Here is a 26,101-nt window from a genome sequence, read left to right as displayed (position 1 = left end):
TTCAAACCGCCCGGTGATATACCGAAATTCAATTAATTAATTTGAAAAGATAAAGATGAGGAAATCTCATCTCGTATATTCAGAAGCAAAACAAACCAAACAAAAATAGACAGCATTCACATTTCACTTTAGCCTTACCATGGTTGTGTATTTCAAATCCATTTTCTATCATACAATAGTTAAACATTGGCCAGTGATTTGGTAATATACACCAAAGTAAATAATGAGATTCTTAGCACAAAAGTGCAATGCTCGGAAAAGTAGTACTTATCCCCAATCATCATGATGGGACAGAGTCTATCTCGCATCTCTCATCTGCTATTATAGTTTTCGTGAAGAAAACTATTTACTTTAACGAGTTTTCTTCTGTGAATATGTGTAGTATCCCACAGATACGGTTGTCTGATATGCATGATGGTACTTTGCAAGAAAATATTGAAAGATACTGTTCTTTAAGAGAAGTTATGGATAAACACGCACCTTTAAAAACAAAATGTATCAAACTAAATTCTTCAAAACCGTGGTATACTGATGAAATTAGATCTGCGAAAAAACTCCGTCGCGTATTTGAGAGAAAATGGATGAAATCAAAAAATACCTTAGATAGACAGAAATATTGTCATCAGCGGTGTATTGTTAATAATGCTTGTTGAAAGTGCTAAGAAACGATATTATTCTGATCTGATCAGAAGAAGCTGTTTAAAGTTGTAAACAATCTTTTACACTGTTCTAAATCGTCGGTGCTTCCATTTTCTCACTCAGATGAGTTGCTTGCAGAAAGATTGTCCGTATTTTTTAAAAATAAAATTGTTAATATTCGTAAACTTCTTGTTAAAGATAGTGCTGGAAGTTTGTCTCATTACTTTAATAACGACGTATGCTGAGAAAATTATAATTGTCCCTACCTCTGTAAATTTGAACCTGCAAGTGAAAAAGAAATTTCTGAAATTGTCAAAAACTCGCCTGCTAAATCTTGCAGTCTTGATCCAGTTCCTACTTTGTTAATTAAGAGAAATGCTGTTGTTTTTGTTCCACTAATTACACGTGTCGTTAATCTGTCTTTGGAAACTGGGGTTTTCCCAGATATTTGTAAAATCTCGGACATACATTTAAGAAATATTCGAGGCTTCAGAAAATACTTAAATCGTGCAGCTGCTGAGCAACTTGTACATGCATTTGTTAGTGTGCGTCTCGATATGTGTAACTCCTTGTTATTTGGTCTCCCACAAAAACAACTCCACAGGCTTGAGCTGATTCAAAATACAGCGGCACGAGTTGTTAAAAAACTTCCAAGATATGCACACATATCAAATACCTTGGAAACTTTGCATTGGCTTCCCGTTAGGTACCGCATTGTTTTTAAAATATTACTCTATGTTTTTAAGTCTATCAATGGCATGGCTCCTGAATATATTTCTGACATGCTTAGGCTGTATGTTCCCAGACGAAATCTGCGTTCTAGTGATACGCTGCTTCTACGTCAACCTAAGTCTCACCACTCATGGGGAGACAGGGCTTTCACCGTTTCACCATCGTCTATGGAATGCTCTACCGAGCTCTATCAGATTTTGCAAAACTGTTGATACTTTAAAAAAATTATTAAAAGCACATTTATTCATTAATGCATATGGAAATCAAGGTTTCTTAAAGTTCTAGAATTTTATAGTATACTTTTTCCTGATCAGCATTATCTTTGGGGTGCCTCTGTTTTGGTTGTTGTCTCTGAGCACCCGGTCGTCTGTGGCAAGGCAAATGTGTATCCTGTTCCTTTGTTTGGTCACCTAGGTAGGGGTCCGGGACCGCGACAGAACGAGAACGGATGGGGACCCTCTAAAGAAATTGCATTTTATTTTTCAGGCATTTGTATGATTTGTTTCTATTTTTTTTAATGCGCCTTGAGCACTCTTGAGTGGTATGTGTGCTATAAAAAATCCTGTTATTATTATTATTATTATTAAACTATCAAGAACCAACTATCGATATGTGTATCAAAGTAAACACAACTAGAAGATCAAGAGAAAGAATACACTCTATACAAAGTGGAAACTGCTAACCTCATCTGTGTAATTAAGTATAAGAAACTAAAAAGGGGCATGTAACGCTCACTCAGGCGTTAATATTGGATCTATGTAGAACAGACGGTTTCTGAGAAAAGATCATCTAATGGTAAAAATATGGCCAACGAGAAGTTATGAAAACTAATCAAAAGTCTGAGAAGTCTGTTGCTGGTTCCAGATTGAAAGATAATGGTAGACTAGTGTCGTGACAGATCATGAAAAGCAAGCCAATAACATAATTATTTATACATAATAAAAGCTTATCTCTGAAACTTATCCAGGATGTATTAACGTCATTTACAATTTGGCACACGTTCTAATCAACAGAATATTCTAATTCTGAGTTTAATATGTTAGAGTTAAGCTTTGAATACAGATATTTCGTATACTATTTGGTCGTTTTCGGTAAAGCGGTAAAGGCGGGTGCTCCGGAACAATAACTATACAATCGGTAAAGGTTCAAGGCAATCCTCGATTATTGGTCTGGTTGTAGAAAAGTCTTCTCGGATAAGGACTTGAAACTGGTGGTTCAGTGTACACATCTGACTCGTGTGAGCTGTAAAGAATCAAGTTCATCTTCCGTTCACTTGTCGCAGGTTATTTCCCCATATTTACATTTGTTTCAAACAATTTAAATTTAAAAAGTATAAATGTTAAAACTATGATCACTGTACCGTTAGTGTAGCTCTGAAATCTAACTAAAATATAATTGTTATATTTTTCAGATTTCTTGTACACAACAACATTACATTTATAGAAGATGGAGCGTTCAATGGAACTAATCTTTATTTTCTGTAAGCAAATGTTATGTATTACCTAACATATGTTACGTTTGCTCTCCGTTGTCCAACTGTAACTGAAATAGGCTTACGCTATCGTGTTAAATTGTTATTACATACGGGCCTACACCTTTAGCATGTGCATTATTTATTAAATAGTATTTTGTTTGCATGAATCTATCATTGTATGCTCCAACATTGTTGTCACTATAATGTTTGTGTGGAATACTATATGTGTATGCATGGATGTTCGTTTCGTTTCGTTTATTTTCCACTCTTTAATAAATTCAAACATACCAACATCTTGTTGTCAATTAATTCTCGACGCTGATATGCCAATATAACAATCAGACTGCGCAAACGATTTCTACATGGGTAAGTTTTGTTGTCGAAAAAACAGTTGATTCGAAGCGTTCTATAGAGGGCGCGATTAGAGACATGGAGTTCAAGGAGCGTGTTTGCAGCAGTGCTTTAGTATAGGCAAGCGCGTTTGATGTCACCGTCGATACATATCCATAAATCCATGGTGTATGCAATTGTACAGTATGCCTACTACACACATGCACTAAAACAAATAAATCATTTTTTTACTAACAATAACAATTAAATACTAATTGCATTGATATTTTCTTAATTTATATTAACATAATTGTTTTTCTAACCTGCAGATTCCTCTATGGGAATAACATTTCCAACATTACGTATAAAACATTGGAAACCCAAAACACAACACTGGAATACATGTGAGATTTTTTTTTTAAATACTTTTTTTAGCCTAAGATAAAATAAATACTCGATGATAGGTACTTTAAAGTTAAACTTTTTTCTATTACATTTTAATCACAGTTTAATGATTCAAATTAAGTATTAAAATAACAAAAAAAGTTCATATTTTCCCCCAGATATCTATTTGACAATCCAATAAAACAGATCGAGGAAAATGCTCTATCACATATGATAGAAAAGGGAACAGTGTATGTACATTAGTATATTATTGTTTTTAGTTTTTAAGTCAAAACAATTTACAAAAGATAATGATAATTTCAATTTCACCACGATTGAACCGTCATCATCACCCTCGGTATATTTATCAATCTTTTTATCATCAATGATCGTCGCATCATTCTCATCAGCATCATTCACCATTGCAATGTGTTAACAACGTGCTACTATGCTTTGTTACAACATATGCATTAATCATTTTATTTTTATTTAGATATCTCAACTGCTGTGGACTGAAATCGATTCCTTCAAACATCGGGAAATTTATTAACATGTAAATACACTTAAAATAAAAGATTTGATGTATTGATTTTATCTATATTTTTTAGTTACCTTTCTAATATGTACAAGGTAAGGGGAAACTGATATCTGGCTATATAATATAACAAACATCACCTTTTATTTCGGTGAAATATAAGATTTGAAAAAGAATGCTATTTATTTTATTTATTTTTATTTTATGTCTTTAGGCAATGTGGCCAAGGATTACCAATAGTGAATTAATCAATGTCCTATCAGATAGGTGGTAATCCCCCTGATACAGGGGCTATTGTGTGAACCAGTTCACCGGGGTAACCCCCTACTCTTTTTCGAATAATGAACTGGGTTCTTTAAAGTACACACAGGTTATAACTGTGTACACTGGACCTACGGTTTATAGTCCTTATCCGAGAAGACTTGTTCCACCACCAGAACTAGGAGCGAGTCGGCCTCGAACCCTTGCCGATGTTGTTGTTGGCTCTTTAGGTACGGTAAACGGCGCCCCTGCCTTAACCGCTCGGCCATATGACTCGCTTATGTTATTCTTCGCTTCGTGAAATAGATAGTCCTTCGAGAAAAATATGGTTTATGGTTTTATGGTTTTAAATTTATATAGTGCAAACTACAGATAGTCTCTATACGCTGTTTAACACAAGTGTGAAAATGAAACAATTTTGATGTAAAATAAACCACTAAATAGCCTAAAAACCGAATAAATTGACAAAGACAACAGAAAAAGTCCGAAAAACGGAATCTCACATCACCACACTGTTTCACTAACTTGTCAAGACAAGCTAACTATTTATTCACAAGTGTCATAGTGATGTGAGCATCTGACTATCCTGCCTAACAAACAATAAAAGGAATCATTCCCACGTGGATGTCAAATCTGATATTCACCTCTAAGTAGGTAATATATGTATAGTACTATACACAGAATAGATATAATTGAATCAATATAATTGCATGTTGTGTAGAATTACAAATTAATTGTTTTTGCTAGTGTTTGTGTTACAGAAGGTACAGAAATCGAAATAAAAGGATTCGAAAAGGAGCTGTTAAGTAGTATCGGTAGAGAAATAGGTTTGACATGTAATTCCATGACGAGTAAATGCAGTCCGTGTAAAGAAGGGACATACCGTTTGTATGATAGCACCAAATGTGGAAAATGCCCACCAGGTATGGTGCAATATAATAATCTCTCTAATTTAGTTATGACAGTAAATAGTAATAATTAATAGTAAAAGTATATAACAATAAAACAACGACGGGTACTTATAAATAAAAATAAAATGTTACAGGTGGTTTCTATCAAGATAAACAAGGAGTAAATGAAAAGGGTGGTTACAAAGATTCCTGTCAACGATGTCCTCTTGGAAGTTTTTCAAATAATGCAGGAGCAGCATCCATTGCCGGTTGTCAGACTTGTCCATCAGGAACTAAAACCAATAATATTGCCAATCTAAATGCATGTTATTGCCTTGACAATTTCCATCGAACTGATCGATTTGGGCCATGCATGCCCTGCTCAGAGGGTATTAACTGTGAAGGAGGATATCAGAATCTAACAAAAGGTTACTGGTGGTCGTGGGACTTTCATGGTGACTGTAGAGTAGGCGAAGAACAATATAAAAACTGTTTATTGGCTTACACAACATTTGTAACTAAATTAAAAAACGACATTTTTCCTATTACCAACCCAAATCAACTGAAAGATGCTGTATACAGAGGTCCGTTACCAAAAGTATATGCTTGTCCACTAGGCGAAAAAAGTTGTAATATTGGACTAAAATTTAATGACACTTGTGTCGAAGGGTACACAGGTTGGCTTTGTGCAGCATGTTCTAATGGACATTATGAGCTGTTTAACGAATGTCACAAATGTCAAGGGGCTGCTGTAACTGTAAGTATATTTGTTAGTGTTGCCTTTGCAATAATTGGAATGATTTTACTTTTATGGAGAATGCAGGAAAGAAATGTGGATCGAAGACAAACCGGCCTAGATTCATTTGTTACCTATTTAAAAATTTCTATTAATTTTTATCAAGTCTTAGGTATACTATCAGAAGTAACTGAAATTCATTGGCCTAAAAACTTTGAGTATGCTGGCCAAATACTTCAATATTTTGACGTCATAAGATATATTAGTATGTTAAGTCCAAGATGTTTACACGACTCTTGGAATGCGTATTCCTCCCTTCATATTGCTATGGCTACACCACTAGTCATACTGTTGACTATGTCTACCATTTACTTCATTTGCTACATCTGGAATAAGTGTCATGGAGCAGTAACTGAGAGTTGCATACGTGATAGATGTATTGTTATATCCATGTTGCTCCTTTACCTTACGTATGCAAATACATGTGCTGATATATTAGCAGTGGGGCCATGGTCAATTCGTGTATTTAACGTCACAGCAGACGACGATGGAACAATAAATAAAACAGTACTAACGTCAGACTACTCCATTGATATGGACCAAAATGGTGGATCTACGTATCAAACTAACAAAACACTTGTTTACGTTGCTTTAATATACATCATTGGTTTTCCATTGGTCATAGTTCTTATGCTATACTATAAAAATGTACGTGTTGATCAACATGAAGAAAATCAGAGGAAAGGGTGGATGAATGGAGTAAGGTTCTTTTGTGGACAATACAAGCACACATTTTGGTTTTGGGAATCATTTGAGCTGTACAACAAGGCTCTGTTGGCACTCATTGCAAACTTGAAAGATGACGTGTCCTCAAGTTTGTCTTACTCTCTATTTTTTACTGTCATATTTATTGTATTGCATTTGTACCTTGAACCAATGAAAGAGAAGTCAGAGCAGAGATTCCAATTGTTGACTCTTGTCTTTATCGTTGTCAATCTATCCATTGGGGCGATCGTAAACTTGGATCAGAGTTTCAATGAAGATGACGTCATTGGTTTACTTCACAAGATAACTCCCGTTATCCTAATTATGCTGAACGTGTCTATCATGCTGGTGGTAACAGGTAAGATATCTATCGTATAATGTTTAAATCCTAACTGTGTAAATATTGGCTCATTAAACTATATTTGGTCAACAGCTTTATAACAAATTAAGTTGTGTGTACTTTTAATTAAATTTAAATCTGTTTTTCTCATTTTTAGTTGATTTTTTAAAGAAACTCAAAACAGACTGCTGTCACCAAGAAAGGAGTGTACTGCTTCTCCAAATCGATGATGACCCGGACGAATCGCAGATTGAAGAAAACAATATTATTATTTAGCTTCAGTAACATTATCGTATATATAAATATAAATACGCTATTCTATTTAAACAGAAATAGAGAATATTTGTTAATATGTAAGTGTCGCGTTTGTTATAACTTTGGCTATTTTTTAGATATTGATGAATATAGTGAATTATAAAAATGTTTTTTTTTGTGAAATGTTTGGATCTTATTATATTTTAAGTTGGCTTAAGTTGAATAACATTTTCGACAGTATATACATTTGATAAATTATTCTAGAGTGGAAAGTAAAAATTAATGTTATGGCGGTATTGTTAATATAAAAATGTAGAATATCCATAATCACAGTTGAAATTAAAAATTTATCGTGAACAAGAATATCAATAAATGTACAAATAAGAAGTACAAATAAGAATTTATTTATATTATATACAATATAAATTATGTTATTTGGTATGGCAACTGTCAGTAATAGGCCTACAGTTTATTTGTATATTGTACCTTTTATATAACAGTAGGGCCTACTCACACTCACAGTAATACGTTTATTTGTACATGTGTTATACATCTAACAGTACCCACACTCACAGTAAATTCAATGGTGACCAAAAATGTTAATACGTATTTACAGTAATGTCCAAGTATTGCAATTTAATCTATATAGATTTTAGGTTAATTCCCCAAGGGCCAATAAATTTACCTACAGCTGGTGGCACTTGTGTTAAAGCAAAGAGATATATTGGAATGTTCCATTCATCGGAAATCAATACATTTGTATAAACGTATATTAAATCTATTAAAATAGTATGTTTTTAAGAAAATAGGTCTGTCTTCAACATTATGATGCTGTACTCGAGCTATTCAACCAGTTTTCAGCCATTAAAAACAATTGTCGTAGGAGGAGATAGGAAAATGCAAAGCATCCTCGTATTATTGTATGCGGGTATTTTTCAAGATAGACATGCATTGGACAGTGTATACCACGATCGGAAAACACCCCTATTTGGGGCAAATCGTTGAACCTAAATTCGTTTTAATCGTCAATAACTAATTACCTAACTCAATTTAATTAGTAAACAGGGTTACATCAGGTGGTTAAAATCAGTACCAAAAGTACGAACCAACTTTATACCATCGAGTAAACATTCTAGAAATAACGCGCGATTTACCGAATTTTGCCCTTACGTAAATTTATATATAGATCACTGTAAAAAATATATGCTTAGTTTACCCCATAAAGTGGGTGTCACCAGGCTGCCACCAATTAGTGGGATAAACTTTGATTTCTCCCTTTGGGAAAGTGGAAAAGTTTACACGGGTATTTCGGGCTACAATACTAAACTTTTAATGAAATATTTTTTTTAAACCAGTTTTTGGTGGCAGCAAAGTAGCACTCAACTATTTTGGGTAATCTGGTTACATCAAAATGTCGATTTAAGTTGGTTTTCTTATAAAAAAAAACAGAAACAAAATAGAAAAATATATTTAAGAAATCACATGATTTTTTTATTGATCAAAATTAAACATAAATTTACAGAGGTACAAAATTGATTCAAATTAACACAAATGTTTATTATTTTCGTTTTGTTTATAATTCAATAGGCCTACCATGTACTATTCTATTCTAAAATATTATTTCAAAATCTTTTATTTTTAATGAAAATGTATTAGGCCTACTTGCATAAAATACACAGAAAAATTAACCTTGTTTACAAATTCTTCAATTAAATTACTTGAACCGTAACCTGCAAAATACAATTAAATCAAAGATAATCAACTAAAAACTTAACTGGGCTACTCATGTCTGCTTATTTATATATTTGGTGGTGTATAGCTTTCGAATAAAATAATAGTAATCACAATTGATAAGAGAGTTTTTATTTCATTGTTTTCTTCATCCACAAACGGATAGCCGCTTCACACGTACTTTCCTTTTTCGTACTGTTATGGTTCAGTGATTTTGTTTTGATTTTTTGATAATGGAATAGCCCATGGGGGATGGCAACCCTGCTGGACACCCAAGCCTAGACAGCTGTATCCAAGGAGACATCTCTCTCTTTGGCTTGGGTGTGACCAAAGATCGTATAGCGCCACGTAGTGGCGCAAGATATGGAACTGACGCTCGAAAAATGAAAATTGCATGGGCAGCAAAGAACTTATAACACAAGAATTTCAAATTCAAATTCAAATATTCTTTATTCATCCTCTATCATGAAAATATACAACAACAATATATGAGAACATAAAAAAGATGAAAAGGAAACACATAAAAACTCAAAAGAGCTTGATTAGTTGTGTCCCCCTATGTCCCTAACTAGCCTAAAAAACTAAAACATAAATAATAAAAAAGCTAAATCCTGCAACAAGTATAATTTTTAAAATTATTTGTAAAATGATAATAAATATTTTTTAAACAATGATTTAAATATGTATATTGATTTGGTACTTTGTAGTTCGTAATTCAAGTCATTCCACAATTTGGGTCCCACACATGACACAGTAAAACTAGTAGAAGTACGATTACGTTTTCTGAGTCTCATTTTGTCTTTAGATCTTGTATTATAATTATGGTAAGAACCATTTTTAATAAAGAGCGATGAAAAACGCACGTCCTGATTAGTAGTAACATTATACATGAAAAGCCCAATTTGGTACTTATTGATATCCGCAATTTTAAGAAGTTTAAATTTATAGAAACATTCAGTCATTGAATCATTAAACTTTGACCATGTTATAGCTCGTAATGCCCTTTTCTGGAGTTTAAATAACTCATCTAAATAACTTGGAAATGTGCTACACCATATTATGTTGCAATAATTTAATACTGGTTCAATGAGTGATTTGTATATTGTCCAGAGAGCATAGGTTGGTAAAAAATGTCTTACTTTATATAGTATGCCTACATATCGAGATATTTTCCTAGCTGTAACATTGATGTGGTTCTTATATGTGAGAAATTCATCAATATGTACTCCAAGGAATTTAGTCGATTTAACTCTATCTATTCTTTTATTGTTGACATAAATATTTACATTCTCTAAATTACTTGGATTTCGCTGATTGCGGAAAATTATGTAATTAGTTTTTTTAACGTTGATTAATAGTTTATTGCACATGAACCAATCCGAAACATTTTTTAGTTCACCATTAACTAGTTCTATGAGCGTATCCAAGTTTTCGTGAGATGCAGATATGTTTGTGTCGTCAGCAAATAAAACAAAAGATAACGAGTTTGAGCAATTAAATACATCGTTAATGTACAAAATAAAAAGTAGAGGCCCCAGAATTGAACCCTGTGGTACACCGCAATTTATATCCATCAAACACGAACTTGTGTTATCAATAGAAGTAAATTGTTTCCTTCCACTAATATAGTTTCTAAACCATTTAAGGGCCGTGCCTCTTATGCCATAGTGTTCCAATTTTTTAAGAAGTATATCATGGTTGATGGTGTCAAACGCTTTTGACAAATCAATAAATATTCCGATGGTATTTTTTTTCTTATCAAGCGCATCGGTTATTCGTTCAACCAGATCTATAACGGCCATAAAAGTAGAACTGTTTTTTCTGAAACCATATTGTGCATTATTAAGGATGTTAAACTTTGTGATATAATTATTTACTCTAATTTGAACAATTTTTTCAAGAATTTTTGAAGCGGTAGGCAGAATAGAGATCGGCCTATAATTACTGACGTCACTTTTATTGCCAGATTTAAAAATTGGAACTACTCTAGCTACTTTCATACTATCAGGGACCATGCCTGTCTCAAGAGAGAGGTTAAAGATATGTACAAGAGGAGATGCCACAGCAGCAATAATATGTTTTAGAATGCGATTACTTAAGTTATCAACACCTTCTGAATTTGAATTTTTGATTTGACTAACTATTTCAATGACCTCTTCTTCATTCGTAGGATTGAAAAATATGGATTGGGATTGACTCTCTTTCATATATTGTTTAAAGTCAGAATTGTTTACATTTGGTATTTTGTTTGCTAATTCATTTCCAATGTTGGAGAAGAAGTCATTAAAAGCGTCAGACATACCTTTTGGATCACATACCAAAGTTTTATTACTATGGTTAATTACCTCATTTGGCTTAACACTCGATTTTTTTCTATTTAGAACTTCATTTAAAACTTTCCATGTTTGCTTTGAATCGTGTCGAGCTGCATCCAGTTTTTTGGAATAATATTGTTTTTTCCGAATTCTAATTAAATGAGTTAATTTATTTTTGTACTTTTTATATATATTTTTTAATAATTGTGTTGGGTTTTTAAGGTATTTTTTATAAAGTTCATTTTTCTTTTTTATTGAAATCAAAATTCCTGTTGTGATCCATGGTTTTTTCTTTGTATTACCATTTGGCTTATTACTTTTTGACTTTTTGTAGGTATGTTACTATCTATGAGATTGGATAGTTTTTTAATAAATAGGTTATATGATGTATTGGTATCTGTGCATAAATATAGTTCACCCCAATCCTCATTAGAAATAGCAATAAGCAAGTTATTTAATGTTGTATCATTAATTACTTTTTGTTTTGTAATTGGAGCTTGTGTGTTAGTTTTTAATGACAAGTGTGTTGTCATGAAAATGGGTAGATGATCGGTAATGTCAGTGACTATTACTCCACAATGCGAAATGTTATCATCATTTGTAATAATATTATCTAAAATTGTAGCAGAAGACGATGTTATTCTGGTGGGTAAGTTGATTAATGGATTAAAAGATGTTGAGTAAATAATGTTTGTGAATTCCTGTGTTGTTTTTTGAATGTCATATTTTAATAAGTCTTGATTAAAATCTCCTAAGATATAGCAGTTTTTGTTTTCGCGATTAAGTTTATGTAAGATTTCTTCCAGATCAGAGTTAAATGAGTTGACGTTTGAATTTGGTGGTCGATACAACATACCTACGATAGTATTTTTGCCGTTTGTGTTTATTATTTCTAGAAAAAGTGAATCAATGGAGTTATCATTAAATACAAAATCATCACGTGTTACGGTGTTGATTTGTTCTTTTAAATATAGACAAACTCCACCACCGACTCTACCTTCTCTATTACAAGTGTACATATTGTATCCATTGATATTTAATAAGTCAATTGGCGTGTTCTTATTTATCCAGGTTTCCGAGAAACCAAGTACATCAAACGCACGACCTATGGTATCTAACATAATGCTAATTTCGTCGAAGTGTTTTGGAAGACTACGTGCATTCATGTGTAACGTTGTAAAGATACCATTGTTATCAATTTGCGCCTGTAGCTCATTAAGTTGTGTTGGAGTGAAATATTTGCATAAACCAGCCTCGTCACTTTCAAAGCAATCTATGGAATCTCCTGTTCGTCCGAAGCGCGTAACAATTTCGAAAGGCATTGTGGGATAGAATAGAGCTATGGGTGGCGCCATTGTGAGCCATGGAGTAGGGCGCCCGCATCAAATTAGAAAGTCAAAATCATAGAGGGGATCTGCTAATGCTCTAGGGGGGATAGAGTAATTGACTGAGGAGTAGGTCGCCCGCATCAAATTAGAAAGTCAAAATCATAGAGGGGATCTGCTAATACTCTAGGGGGTAGAGTAATTGACTTCCTAGTTTGCTCCATGCTGTGAAATGTCGTCGCCCAGTTTGACCTTTTAACCCTGTACTTCCGATACTGTGTTTTGAATGCAAATTGAAGAACAGGAGATTCTTGTGTTATAAGTTCTTTGATGGGCAGCCATTCCGGCAAGCGGATTACCCAATAGGCAATGCGGCACGCCACCTAAATCAATGTAAACAAATAGGATTTACATCTAGGCGATAAACAGTACGACTTTATTTTATCTTTTGCGTCAAAATGAAAGAACATCTATTATAACATTCGATTATATAAATTTACTCCATTTGATATTACACTTACATATGCGTATATCACTGTCCAACCTCAAACGGCTACAGAATAAACACTGACTGTATGGAGGACGAATTTTGTAGGCAGTCGATTGAGGCATAGTTATAAATAGTATCGCGGGGCGCCAGCCGCGTAACAAGGGGGTCTTGTCAGGGGGGGGGGGGGGGAAGAGGGGAAAATCCTTCCAGACACGGGGGGCTATGGCGAAGCGAATTTTGGTAAATGACACCTTAGATCGTCGGAAATGGTACTCTCGCACATAAAATTCATGATAAATGGAAATAACACTCCCATAAGCAAAATGATCGTACATTTTTCACCGTTAAAAACTCAGGTAACATAACATTTGAACATGAGGTGTCACGAAACCTAAGACCACGAAAGCTAAGACCCCCTAAGACCTAAGATCACGAAAGCTAAGACCCAACACCTAAGATTACAAATACTAAGATATACTACAGCTTAAAAACAATACTTGTTTATCCATACATAATTTTAAACACAGTAGGTTTCATTTATTACCATAAATATAATTTAATACTACCGCAAAACATAGATAAACTCACATTATTTTCGCCCGTTGAGTAAATGTATATTTTTTCTTTACAAAAAACAAACTTGACGGGTTGTTTGTTGGTATATATTTACTCCATTGTGTTGGTTCAGAGGATGTTTTTCTTACGCACCTGCCTTTCCTGTATTTTGACTCCAAATTTGTTGACTAACTTTATCCTGAACACCACACTTTAAAATTCGGACTTATAAGTACTTTCAGAAGGAGAAACACATAATAACAAATAAATAAATCCTTTAAATTGATGATTTTACAGTTGTGTTTCTTTGTATACTGTAATGTAACTCCTCGAGCTCCCCAGTCTCAATGTTTTTGTTTCTATGGAGCGCCAAAAGAGCAACAATAATAGTACAAGTATAAAAACAGAAAGAAAACGAAACAAAAAAATTTATCATGATTTTTAAAATAAAATTTATTTGCCAGTATTTATTTCTTCGTACTTGCATGATTATACTATTATCATTACAATTTTAATTTTACATTGTTCCATCCACACTGTAGATGGACTCCACAGAGTTTTCAGCCCTCTATATAATTTTTGCTCTTTTGACGTTCCATAGAAACAAAAACATTGAACATGGCCCATGGGGTAGGCCTACTGAACTGTACTGTAGGCTAGTCATTTTGTGTGCGAGAAAAACGTCTGTAAAATCATCAATTTAAAAATGTATTTGTTACTTTTTATGTGATTCTTTTTCATGAAAGTGCCAATTCTAAGGTGTGGTATTCAGAATAAATGTTGAGAGTTAAAATACAAGGCAGGTGCGAAAGATAAATATTTGTAATCTTAGGTGTTGGGTCTTAGCTTTCGTGATCTTAGGTCTTAGGGGGTCTGAGCTTTCGTGGTCTGAGCTTTCGTGACACCCTGCTTTCTCTCTATACTATATCAAGCAGCTGGCTGGGCACGTCACACGCACGCAGAGACCTGTATAGGGGAATACCCTTTTATGTCAAGCAAACAACTATGCTCTGTGTACGGCTAGCTCCAGAACCACGATGTTCAGCAGTTATCAAATAGAATTTATCTTGTAAATTTAGTGTTAGGTTTTTATATTTTAGTTAAAATATACTTTATATTCTTATGTCGATTTATATTAATTTAATTTATTAAGACTAGACCTGTAGTAAACAATCGTAGTGTTGTGTTAGTATGCCCAGCAAAAAAAAAGTGGGAGGCCAAGCGGAACTCGCTGTTCAGTACGATCCCCCGATCTCCCCCTGGTTACGGGCCTGTGAAAGATTGAGTATTGGAGTGACAGCCAGCCACGAAAGTACGTTCGTTTTGCTGATCGCTAGCGCGTTACATACGATTAGTAGGAGTGTATTTTTTTAAGGTGGCCTCACACGCACAGCACAGCGTCACAATTGTGTATGAGATGCCCGCGATGGCGGCTTAGATAAAAGACGCCAAAAACCACAGTCAACTGACCGCATGTTAATGTACTGATAAGCAGTGCGTCTTCCCACGAGTTGTCAGTCAGGATTTTGTGTATTTCATATCATCTTACTTAAATATCATACTGTACTGTGACTCATTTGACTCATTTGAAGCCATATCATATATCGTATATTTTATTCTTATCTTATATTTTCTTTCTTTTTCTTTCTTCTATCCCTTCTTTGTATTTTATTTTATTTTGTTGACTTGTTACCCAGCCCGATCGAACGCTTCTCAACCCGGTAAAATCCGCCAGGGGGGTATTCCGCCCCCTGCCCCCCCCCCGCCTGTTACGCCACTGCGGGGCGGAGCGCGATGCTATCCACTTCACGCCCAAGGTCGGCCGCGTTTGGCCTAGGCTGGGATGATGGCACAGTTTATGTGCTAGTCTGGGCTCCAGACGGAGTTTTTTCTTAATATTAGTAAAAATATAAATATTTTTGCACATATGGCGTTTCATACGTGTATTACTTGAGTTTGGATACTCCAGACAAAAATCGCGGCCGAAATAAAAACAAATAAAACAATACAGACTTGGGGCAAGTCTATTTATGTGCCAGAGAAGCATTTTTTGGAGATGAATTGTAATAATTGCCAAATATATTGTCCAAAACTGTCTTTTAAATTTTTTTTTTTAAATTTATGGGGCAGGGGGATGTTCTTTCCCCTGTTCGGACCCGCTCTTTCTATTTTGTGTGCTTTAGGCCTACAATTTACAAAGTTATTTCATTGCAAGGGGAATTTTACTACGATCTGCCACAACTGTAGTATACTGTACATACATTACTAGATACAAAAACAATTGTTACATTTTTTTTTTTATTTCAAAAAAGTAAAAGTATTAAATATTAATTTTAAAAATTCATAATCATAATTTGTTCTTTTGTGGGACAACCTACTTTTATTAGCTCAACTTTCAATATTACGGACAAGATTAAAATGCAATAAAAAGACTGAAAAATCTAACTTAAAAGTTGTTTATACAGTATTAAATGATATGGAATAATTAAATACACTCAATAAATAAATCACCAATGTATGGTTTTAGCCTTCTTAAATACAAGGAAAATTATATAATTATTTTGATTTCTTGTATTACCAAAGAAGCCAATAGGCCTAAACAACAGTCCTGATAATAACTGAATTCTGGTTATTTCCTTTCACTTTAAGTCTATGTATGTGAACAATGAGGTGTGTGAAAATAGTTTTTTTAACCTTTAGCAGTGGTCATGAGGTGCGATCAGAACTTTACTGATCGGGTGAGTGTCATGGTAACAAGGGCCATGATGGGTGGACTCGCATTGGAAATTCCTCATACTTCTGCTATTGGGAGGGACCGTACTGGCTCCGTATTTATTATTTTCACTTTAACAGTTGGCATGACATGATGGTTAGGAGTCCATTGCAGAATGTCTTAACGGACGGGGAGTGGCATCCCAATGCTATTTCAACCAACAATCGGGTATCTAATAATCAGTATACTTTTATCTTGCGACAGTGTGTCAGATGACAATACTTGGGGGCCAAAGTATAGTCATCACGGGAAACATGTTATGGTTCAGTGATTTCGTTTTGATTTTTTGATAATGGAATAGCCCATGGGGGATGGGAACCCTGCTGGACACCCAAGCCTAGACAGCTGTATCCAAGGAGACATCTCTCTCTTTGGTCTGGGTGACTGGCAGGAAGAGGAGTGCTCTCCTTGCTACTATTAATAAAGCAAATAATAAATGCTAACATTTGTAATTAATTAATTAAAACAAGTTAGGGAGGCCGGAGCCTTTTACAGTAATAATAATAATAATAATAATAATAATTTCTTATCTCCCTTTAACACAAGAAAAAAATCGTATGTGGTTTTACATTTACTGTTAAATGTAAATAAACACGATTGTAGATACAGAAACAACATAGGAACAGATTCATTGACATACTATGTATTTTTGTTTTAATGATCACCTCGATTACTGTACTATAGTACTATAGTACATTACGACTAGGCCTACTTAAATGTAAATAAATGAAACGATCGTAGATACAGAAACAAAATGGTAATAGATTCATTGACATAATAATATGTATTTTTGTTTTAATGATCACCTTGTTTACTGTACTATAGTACAGTACGACTAGGCCTACTTGTTAAATGTAAATAAATGAAACGATTGCAGATACAGAAACATTTATTGACATAATGATATGTATTTTTGTTTTGGTCACCTGATACATTTAATGTTAAATGTAAATAAATAAAACGATTGTAGATACAGAAACAATAAATCAGTTTAAAAATTATCCACCTAATATCCGTATTAGGGAAGAAATACCTTAAAAATGATATAGAAAGAGGAGCCATAATTGATATATAATATATTTTATACTGTATTAACTTAAAAACTGCAATAAATTCTGCAGCATGCCTATTAACTTGAAAAACTGCAATAAATTCTGCAGCATGCAGGGCGTAGTTGTTTTCCCTTTGTTGCTGAGACATAATGCACTAAACAAAAGAACAAAAGCAGCAGTATGTTAACAAATCAGCACACTAAATGAATAAATTGGACACCCCTATTTTTCCATCTTTTTATAACGGAATAGTCCATACAAGTCGAGGTGGCCGAAAACGACACCTGATCCCATTTAGGAATACAATAATAATGAATAACAATAAAAACAATGTATTCATGCGGAAATCTAGGCTAAGCAATGTAAAAGTCATCAGGACTAGACCAAGCCTACTAGGCTAGGCTGATTACACTTCACAGTACCCTCGTGCACTGGGCGCCTACAGAGCAGTACCAGTTAGGCTAAGCTTAACTAGGTAGTCTACAAACGTTGAGAAACAACTGTCAGTAATAAAGTATTATCTTATTATATGTTTATAATCTAAAAGTAGGGACTACCCACACGCACAGTAATCAAGTTTATTAGTATATTTGTTTATATTATATCTAACAGTATCAAGACACACAATAAGAAATTTGCGATTCAAATGGCGATCAAAAGTAGTTAATACCAAAGAACTTATAACACAAGAATCTCCTGTTCGTCCCCGAAGCGCGTAACAATTTCGAAAGGCATTGTGGGATAGAATAGAGCTAATGAATGGCGCCATTGTGAGCCATGGAGTAGGGTGCCCGCATCAAATTAGAAAGTCAAAATCATAGAGGAGATCCGATAATACTCTAGGGGGGATAGATTAATTGACTGAGGAGTAGGGCGCCCGCATCAAATTAGAAAGTCAAAATCATAGAGGGAATCTGCTAATACTCTAGAGGGGTAGAGTAATTGACTTCCTAGTTTGGAGGGGGCGCTGCTCCATGCTGTGAAATGGCGTCGCCCAGTTTGACCTTTTTACCTTGTACCTCCGATACTGTGTTTTGAATGCAAATTGAAGAACAGGAGATTCTTGTGTTATAAGTTCTTTGTTAATACCTATTTACTACGGTGGCCCACAACTGTCACGCACACTATAACACAGAATCACACAATTAAAGAAGGAATTACACAATTAAAGAAAGAATCACATATAAACAAAAGAAAGCATGAAAATATAAAACGAAATGCACAAATAAAGAAGAAACGCGCAATTAAAGAAGAGCTAAGCACAATTAAAGAAGTCCGCAACAATTTTTAAAGCTCCTCGCACAATTAAAGAAGTCCGCAACAAATTCGAAAGCTCCTCGCACAATTAAAGAAGTCCGCAACAAATTCGAAAGTAACTCGCACAATTAAAGTACAGTAGTCTGTATGGAACGCCATCGCTGCTGCCTCCGGCAGAAAACTTTAATATTATTCTATTCGGCTCTTTTAGCATTCGGCGCATTTCTATTCAGCCCATTTACCATTACGTTCGGCTCTTTCAGCATTCGGCGCATTTCTATTTGGCCCATTTACCATTACGTTCGGCTCTTTCAGCATTCGGCTCTTTTTGATTTGGCCCTTTTTTATACGGCGCAATTAAATTCTAACTTTTACATGGGGTCAAATGGAAGAAAATCAACGGCTGGAAATGAGTATATGAAAAGTTTACAAAACATATAGATGCAGCATGTAGAGTTGTTTGGTTGGTTGAATTAAATGAATTTGAAGGCTATTTCAGTATGACTAATCTGTACTGAAGAAAGGCCCATAAATAATATATACATATACGCAAGAACTTTCTTATTTTTATTATCTTTTATTTTTCACACATTTTTATTTTATCTATGACCCGCCAAAACGGCCTTTTACACCCTATACAATAGCGCCCTCATTATTCTTTTGTTGTTCTTCAGAACATTCTCCCCTTCCTCGACATACAGTTGTTTGTCGATCCCTTTATTACAATCTCAAATAACTTTTTTTTTTTTTTTTTTTTTTTTTAACATAATAATAAATATCATGAAACATCATTATCAACAAAAAACCTATCACTCATATTCACTATAATTATATAACATCATTTCTAAATTAAAAACTATTTTTACTGATATTAATATTTACATTGAACTTGTTGATAACTCATTTAACATCACTATCCTTATTTGAACATTATCCAAAAATGTATAAAAATTATATGATCAATTTCTACACTGTTCACTTTAACATAATTCAACTCTAAACTTATTAACACTAAAACTTAAACATGTGTGCTTCTTAATATAACACCTTTCTGTATCTTGATATTTAACATTCTTTTAATCGAGTATCTCTAGTGGACAAATTTTTGTAATACCTCGAATTACATCTCCATTGTTAGTTTTCACCTTAACTACCCTTACATGACCGTCTGGTCCTTTATATATTTCTCTTATCCTACCCAATGGCCATTGACCACGTACCGTACCTTTCTGAACTACTAATACCACTTCATCAACCTAAGATCCCTCTTGGGTTCCCTCCACTTTTTTCGTTGGTTCAATGCTGGTAACCACTCCCTTAACCACCTATTCCAAAAGTGTCGCATTAATTCTTGGACACGTCTCCATCGTTTCCTAGGATTAACAACTGTTGTGTCTAATATGCTCTCTGGAGCTAGATTACCTCCCATTTGACCATGTAAAAAATGGTTTGGAGTTAATGGAATTATATCCTTTACTGAGGCAGATTGATATGTTAATGGACGTGAGTTTAATATACCCTCTGCTCCTACAAATGCAGAATGTAACTCTTCATCCGTTATATCGGCATTTCTTAATACTCCATATATAGCCCTGTTAGCAGATTTTATAAGACTTTCATGTACTCCACCAAAATGTGGGGTCATAGGTAGAATAAAACTCCACTTTATACCAGTGACCACTGTCACACTTTGAATTTTATCTTTATCTAAGGATTTTAACACTCCCTTTAATTCTCTATCAGCTCCTACAAAATTTCTCCCGTTATCAGACATTATTTCCTCGGGTTTACCCCTTCTACTGACAAATCTATGAAAAGCATTTAGAAACGTATCTGTGTCTAAACCGTACGCCATTTCCAAGTGCACGGCTCTAGAGGATAAACATGTGAACAAACACAAATAACGTTTTGTTTGTACCTTTCTTCTACCCTGTTTAGTAAGGAAGGGACCTGCATAGTCTACTGCGACTCTAGTAAACGCCTTTAAACTTTCATTTCTAGTTCTATTCTTAGGTAATGGAGCCATTATTTGCTCCCCTTGTTTAGCTAATCTACGCCTACATCCCATACAATTTTTTTCACATTCTCTTATTTCTTCTCTAGCCGCTTGTACCCAGTACTTCTCAGATAATAATGACAGTGTATGATTTGTACCTATTACATGATTTCCTAACTCATGATACATTTTTACAATTAATTTAGTGACGTGATGTTTCCTTGGTAATATAATGGGATATCTTACATCATATGATATCGCCTCATTTAGACTTAAACGTCCATTTGCTTTAAGCAAATAATCGGCATCCATTCGAGGATTCAATCCACTTATATTACTCTTTGTACTTAGTATTTCACCCTTACTTAATCTCTTAATTTCGTCTGAGAACTCATCACCCTGTGCCTTTTGAATTATGGCAATTTCCGAGTCCTTAACCTCATCTACATTTAATGGTCCTCTGACTTTGTCTTTTAACCTACAGTTATTTATAAAACGCATCACATACGCAAATACACACACTAACTTATTCCAGCTAGAGTACCTTATTGGGTTTAATCTCCAGTTATCACTTTTCACTCTTGGTACCACTTTACTCAATAACGTTTTCGTTCTTTTCTTAATCTCTATTTTATCTATCGCTTTCTCAATCTTATTTTCTGGCCATTGCATCTCACAATCACTCAAGAATTCAGGACCTCGCCACCAAAGTTCATTCTGCTGCAACTCTATAACAGTACATCCTCGCGAAGCCACATCCGCAGGGTTTCATTTAGTGGGTATATATCTCCATTGACTAGGGTTTGTTTGACCTTGTATTTCACCAATTCGATTCGCAGCGAACGGCTTAAAATCTCTACTATGACCTCGAATCCACCACAATACATTCATACTGTCACCCCAAAATTTCACTTCCTTTAGTTGACAACGGATTTACAACAGATTTCGCAAGCTTTAAACCTAACATAGCTGCCATCAACTCAAGTCTCGGGATACTCATGGATTTAAGAGGAGCTACTTTCGTTTTGGATGCGACTAATCTTACATTTCTTTTTTTAACATCTTTATCATTCTGTGACACTGAATACACAACCGCCGCATAAGCATCATTTGACGCGTCAACAAATGTATGCAACTCTTGATTCTCGCGCTCACCTGGGTTTATACACCTTTCTATTTCTATATCTTTTAATTCGCCCAAATTTGCTATCCATCGTTCTAATTTCTGACCTACATCAGGGGGCAACTCTTCATCCCAGTCTAATCCATTTGCCCAAATCTCCTGCATAATTATCTTGCCTGCAACTACTACAGGAGCCAAAATCCCTAGTGGATCAAATATAGAAGCGATTCTACTCAAAGCTAATCTCTTGGTTAACTTACAGGCATTAGAAGGACCAGAACCTCCTTGAAACTTAAATGTATCTTCATCGGCTTTCCATATTAAACCTAAGGTTTTTGCAGAAGGTAACTCGTTCCCACTTAATTTGATTTCTTTCGCTCTATCTACTTCTGGTATTTTTTCCAGTACCGCTTTTGAATTTGAAACCCATTTTCTAGCACTCATACCCGCGCTTCCTTATAATTCTTTAAGCTCTCTATATAACTCTACTGCCTCTTGCTCATTTTTAACCGAGGTCATGGTATCATCCATGTAGGTAGAGTCTAAAACAGCCCGTGCTGCTAGAGGATACTCTTTAGAACTTTTTCGTGCATGTTCCTGAGTTACAAATTGAGCTAAGAATGGTGCAACATTAAGACCAAACACTAGTCGATTGAACTCATAAATTTCTGGCATCCGCTCTGTGTCCAAATCTCGCCACAAAAACCTAAGCATTTTCCTATCTTCTGGTTGCACTCCAATCTGGAGATACATTTCTGCAATATCGCAAATAATCGCTACCTTTTCCTTTCTAAATCTTAATAACACATCGAATAAATCGTTCTGCAATTTAGGCCCTGGATAGATCATATCATTCAAACATCTTCCCCCATAACGCGCCGCGGCGTCAAACACCAACCTAACTTTCGTTGTTTCCTTATCGGGTTTAACTACTGGGAAATGTGGTAGAAACCATTGATTTAGTTCTGTTAGGGATTGGTCTATTTTTCTGACATAGCCTTTGGATCTGTAATTATCTAAAACGTTTTGATAATTATCGCCTAACATCTTGTCTCTAGTTAATTTTCTTTCTAGACACTCTAATCTCTTAAAGGCCATCTCATAATTGTTATCCATATTTAATCCTTCTTCCCGCCACGGAATATTCACACTGTATCGCCCATCAACAGCTGTCAATGACTCTGACACTTTTTGAATCACTCTTTCATCTTCAGCTTTATATATTTTCAAATCACTTACTCCATAACTATCTACTTCCCAAAACTTCCTCATCAACTCATCCACATCATTACTTCGTTCACTACTGGTTTTGTAAGTATTCACATGTAGTGATGTTGTTCGCCAACTTCTACTCAAAGGACCAACACACGTCCAACCTAACGGTGTTCTTCTCGCAACAGGTTCTCCGGGACCCCCCACATTTCTCTTCTAATGCTGTATGCAACTCTGGACAATCCACTCCAATCAGTAAATCTATCTCTTTTCTCTGACTACTTATCACAGGAAATTCTATGTCTCTCAAATGATCCCAATCCTTACTAACACTACTCCAATCTGACGCTTCTAGTCTACCAGTAACATCACTTATAGTCACTGCATTCACTTTAAATTTTTTAGATCCATCCAACGGTAATACAAATATCTCAACTGGCTTAGTCACAAATCTTTCCTCCTTACCACTTAACAAACTCACAACCATCTCTTCTGTTACTCCACTGAGACCCAACTCTCCACATAACTCTTCATTAACATATGTCTGAGTACTACCATCATCTAATAATGCATTCACCTCTATTCTTTTCTTTCCATTACTAACTATGATTGGTATGGTTCGCAAAGCAATAGATTGGTTTTTACTTAACAATGTAGTGTTTGTCCCTGTTTCTGTTTTAGTTACTTTACGCTCCCCTTCCCTGGCAACTCCTACCTCTACAGTTTCAAAATTACTTTCCTTTTTTACTTTTTCTCTATGTAACAACCTATTATGGTCACTCTTACATCCATTTATACCACAGGACATAACCCGTTTACAATCAACTGCCCTATGTTTACATAGACACTTAAAGCACAATTTTTCTTGGCTAGCAATATTCCATCTCTCATTGATGGATAGTTGTCTGAATTTTACACATTCCCATAACCTATGGTTTTTCTTACAACATACACATGTGAACAAAGGTGATTCACTAGGCTTTTCCCCTGTGGGTGTACAACTATGACTGTAAGCCTTTTTTCCTCTAAAATCTGTGTTTACTACTCGAAATTTACTACTCTTATTTTCATTAGCTGTAGTGCTAATATTTCTTCCAAACATATTGCTGTTTACTGCAGCTTGACTCTCTACAAATTTTAACATATCCAAGAAACTTGGTTCCCTTTCACTAAGTATTGATTGTGCAGCATTAGCCCATTTAGCTTGCATAAATCTAGGTAATAGCCCTTGAATTTTTAATAGGTTGGAGGTACTGTTTAAATCATTTGTGTACCCCATTTTTGTTAGTGTTAGTTGACATTTTTTCATGTCACTGACTAGTCCCCATAACTCTTCATGGTTTCCTGCATTAATCTCTTTTCTGTTGGTTAACTTAAGCATCAATGAGTTTAAAACTAGATGGGGCTGCCCAAACTGCCTTTTAAGAATCTCTAAAGCCTGCTTATAACCTTCTTCTCCTAATAGAGGACAACTTACTATACTTCCCTTTGCCTTATTTTTACATAACTGTAGAAGGTATTGTAATTTTGCATTATCTGATGTTAACTTACTTGCTACATTTATCTCAAAATTTTGTACAAAAGCCCAATAGTTTCCCGGATCCCCATGGAATTCTATTACTTCCGCTTTTGGAAGTTCTAGGGCTAATTTGAATGCGGCCATAGCATCCATATCATTACTGTTAACCTTATTATTACCATCTTTCTCTCCCTGATCAACGTTTTCACTGTCCTCTTCTACCATAACTCTGTCAGTCTCTTCTGTCACTGTTCCCCTGACTGGCGGCTCCAGCACCCTCTTAGTCTCATGTATCACCTCTAGAAAATCCCTTTGGCAATCTTGCATCCACTTCTCCGCTTCCTCAAATTGTTCTTCATCTTCCAAATTTATCATTTCCACAATCTCCTCGTGAGCCCTCTCTACTGTTTCAAATACCTCGTTTGCTTTCTTTAATAAGTTCTGTATTAACTCAATGTCCCTCTCTAGTTCCTCCTTCTGACACAAAACATTTATTATGTTTGTAATCCTTGTTAACTGTCCTTTTCTATTTCTTCGTAGTATTTTTATATCTTTTTTTCGTTTCTCCATGTCTTCCATTTTGTTTGACTTTTCGCTTAGAAGCATGCACTGTACTCACGTGTATGTGTGACGTTCGCTCCCTAGCTAGAAGCATGCACTTTACTCACGTGCTCCGTTGCAACTAACTATAGGCTCACAACTTTCAGCCTAAAAATGTTGGTTCTTTAAAGTTTAATTTGTTTAAATTGGTCTATCTAACCTCGCTCTGCTACCATTTTCTTGTACTGAAGAAAGGCCCATAAATAATATATACATATACGCAAGAACTTTCTTATTTTTATTATCTTTTATTTTTCACACATTTTTATTTTATCTATGACCCGCCAAAACGGCCTTTTACACCCTATACAATAGCGCCCTCATTATTCTTTTGTTGTTCTTCAGAACAAATCATTTTATTGACATGATTAATGTGTTAGAGAACTTGCAATTGTCCCACCTTATTGACCATTTTGAGAAAGAAAATGTTTGATTTATGGCCTAGGCTAGCTAGGCCTAGCCTAGTGACAGCCTAACATTTAATAATAATAATTTACCCTTTCTCTCTCAAAATTTGTTAAAAGATGAATTAATTTTAGGTTATTCAACACATCTTTAATCGGTTGGCTACTCATGGTTGGCGCCATGATGATGAAATGTTTGTAAACTTTTCATAGACTCATTTCCAGTCGTTGATTTTCTTCCATTTGACCCCATGTCAAAGGTTAGATTTGAATTGCGCCATACATATAAAAAAATGCCGATTTAAAAAGAGCCCAACGTGAATGCAAAAAGAGCCGAATAAAAAAGGGCCGAATCAAAAAGAGCCGAACGTAATGGTAAATGGGCCGAATAAAAAAGAGCCGAATGCT

General features: G+C 34.8%; 4 protein-coding genes and 1 long non-coding RNA gene across 5 annotated transcripts; 2 read left to right on the top strand and 3 right to left on the bottom strand.

Moving 5' to 3' along the window:
- The first annotated feature begins 3,539 nt into the window (after positions 1 to 3,539).
- LOC140060317 (uncharacterized) lies at positions 3,540 to 4,206 on the top strand. The gene is made up of 3 exons (XR_011847314.1): positions 3,540 to 3,579; positions 3,739 to 3,810; positions 4,053 to 4,206. It is a non-coding gene; the product is annotated as an uncharacterized lncRNA (long non-coding RNA).
- Positions 4,207 to 6,183: 1,977 nt separating this feature from the next.
- On the top strand, positions 6,184 to 9,116 carry LOC140060316 (uncharacterized). The gene is made up of 2 exons (XM_072106468.1): positions 6,184 to 7,104; positions 7,244 to 9,116. Exons 1-2 carry the CDS (start codon positions 6,249 to 6,251, stop codon positions 7,360 to 7,362), a joined length of 975 nt encoding a protein of 324 aa, XP_071962569.1. The 5' UTR covers positions 6,184 to 6,248; the 3' UTR covers positions 7,363 to 9,116.
- Positions 9,117 to 20,076: 10,960 nt separating this feature from the next.
- Positions 20,077 to 21,507, bottom strand: LOC140061265 (uncharacterized). Its single transcript, XM_072107773.1, has one exon. It carries the CDS (start codon positions 21,505 to 21,507, stop codon positions 20,077 to 20,079), a length of 1,431 nt encoding a protein of 476 aa, XP_071963874.1.
- A 907-nt stretch (positions 21,508 to 22,414) lies between these two features.
- On the bottom strand, positions 22,415 to 23,230 carry LOC140061264 (uncharacterized). Its single transcript, XM_072107772.1, has one exon. The coding sequence runs from the start codon at positions 23,228 to 23,230 to the stop codon at positions 22,415 to 22,417; it is 816 nt and encodes a 271-aa protein (XP_071963873.1).
- Positions 23,231 to 23,306: 76 nt separating this feature from the next.
- Positions 23,307 to 25,268, bottom strand: LOC140061263 (uncharacterized). The gene has a single exon (XM_072107771.1). The coding sequence runs from the start codon at positions 25,266 to 25,268 to the stop codon at positions 23,307 to 23,309; it is 1,962 nt and encodes a 653-aa protein (XP_071963872.1).
- Between the last annotated feature and the right edge of the window lie 833 nt (positions 25,269 to 26,101).

The sequence above is a fragment of the Antedon mediterranea genome, chromosome 10 (genome assembly GCF_964355755.1).
Source record: "Antedon mediterranea chromosome 10, ecAntMedi1.1, whole genome shotgun sequence".
NCBI lineage: Eukaryota > Metazoa > Echinodermata > Crinoidea > Comatulida > Antedonidae > Antedon > Antedon mediterranea.
The sequence above is the reverse complement of the archived record's forward strand: the minus strand, read 5'-3'. Positions and strand labels throughout refer to the sequence as shown.

Excerpts from the sequence above, each read along its gene's own strand:
- LOC140060316 (XM_072106468.1), top strand. The coding sequence starts at position 6,249 with ATGTTAAGTCCAAGATGTTTACACGACTCTTGGAATGCGTATTCCTCC. Across the intron at positions 7,105-7,243 it reads TATCATGCTGGTGGTAACAG|TTGATTTTTTAAAGAAACTC; the intron begins GTAAGATATCTA and ends TCTCATTTTTAG.
- LOC140061265 (XM_072107773.1), bottom strand. The coding sequence starts at position 21,507 with ATGCAATGGCCAGAAAATAAGATTGAGAAAGCGATAGATAAAATAGAG.
- LOC140061264 (XM_072107772.1), bottom strand. The coding sequence starts at position 23,230 with ATGAGGAAGTTTTGGGAAGTAGATAGTTATGGAGTAAGTGATTTGAAA.
- LOC140061263 (XM_072107771.1), bottom strand. The coding sequence starts at position 25,268 with ATGGAAGACATGGAGAAACGAAAAAAAGATATAAAAATACTACGAAGA.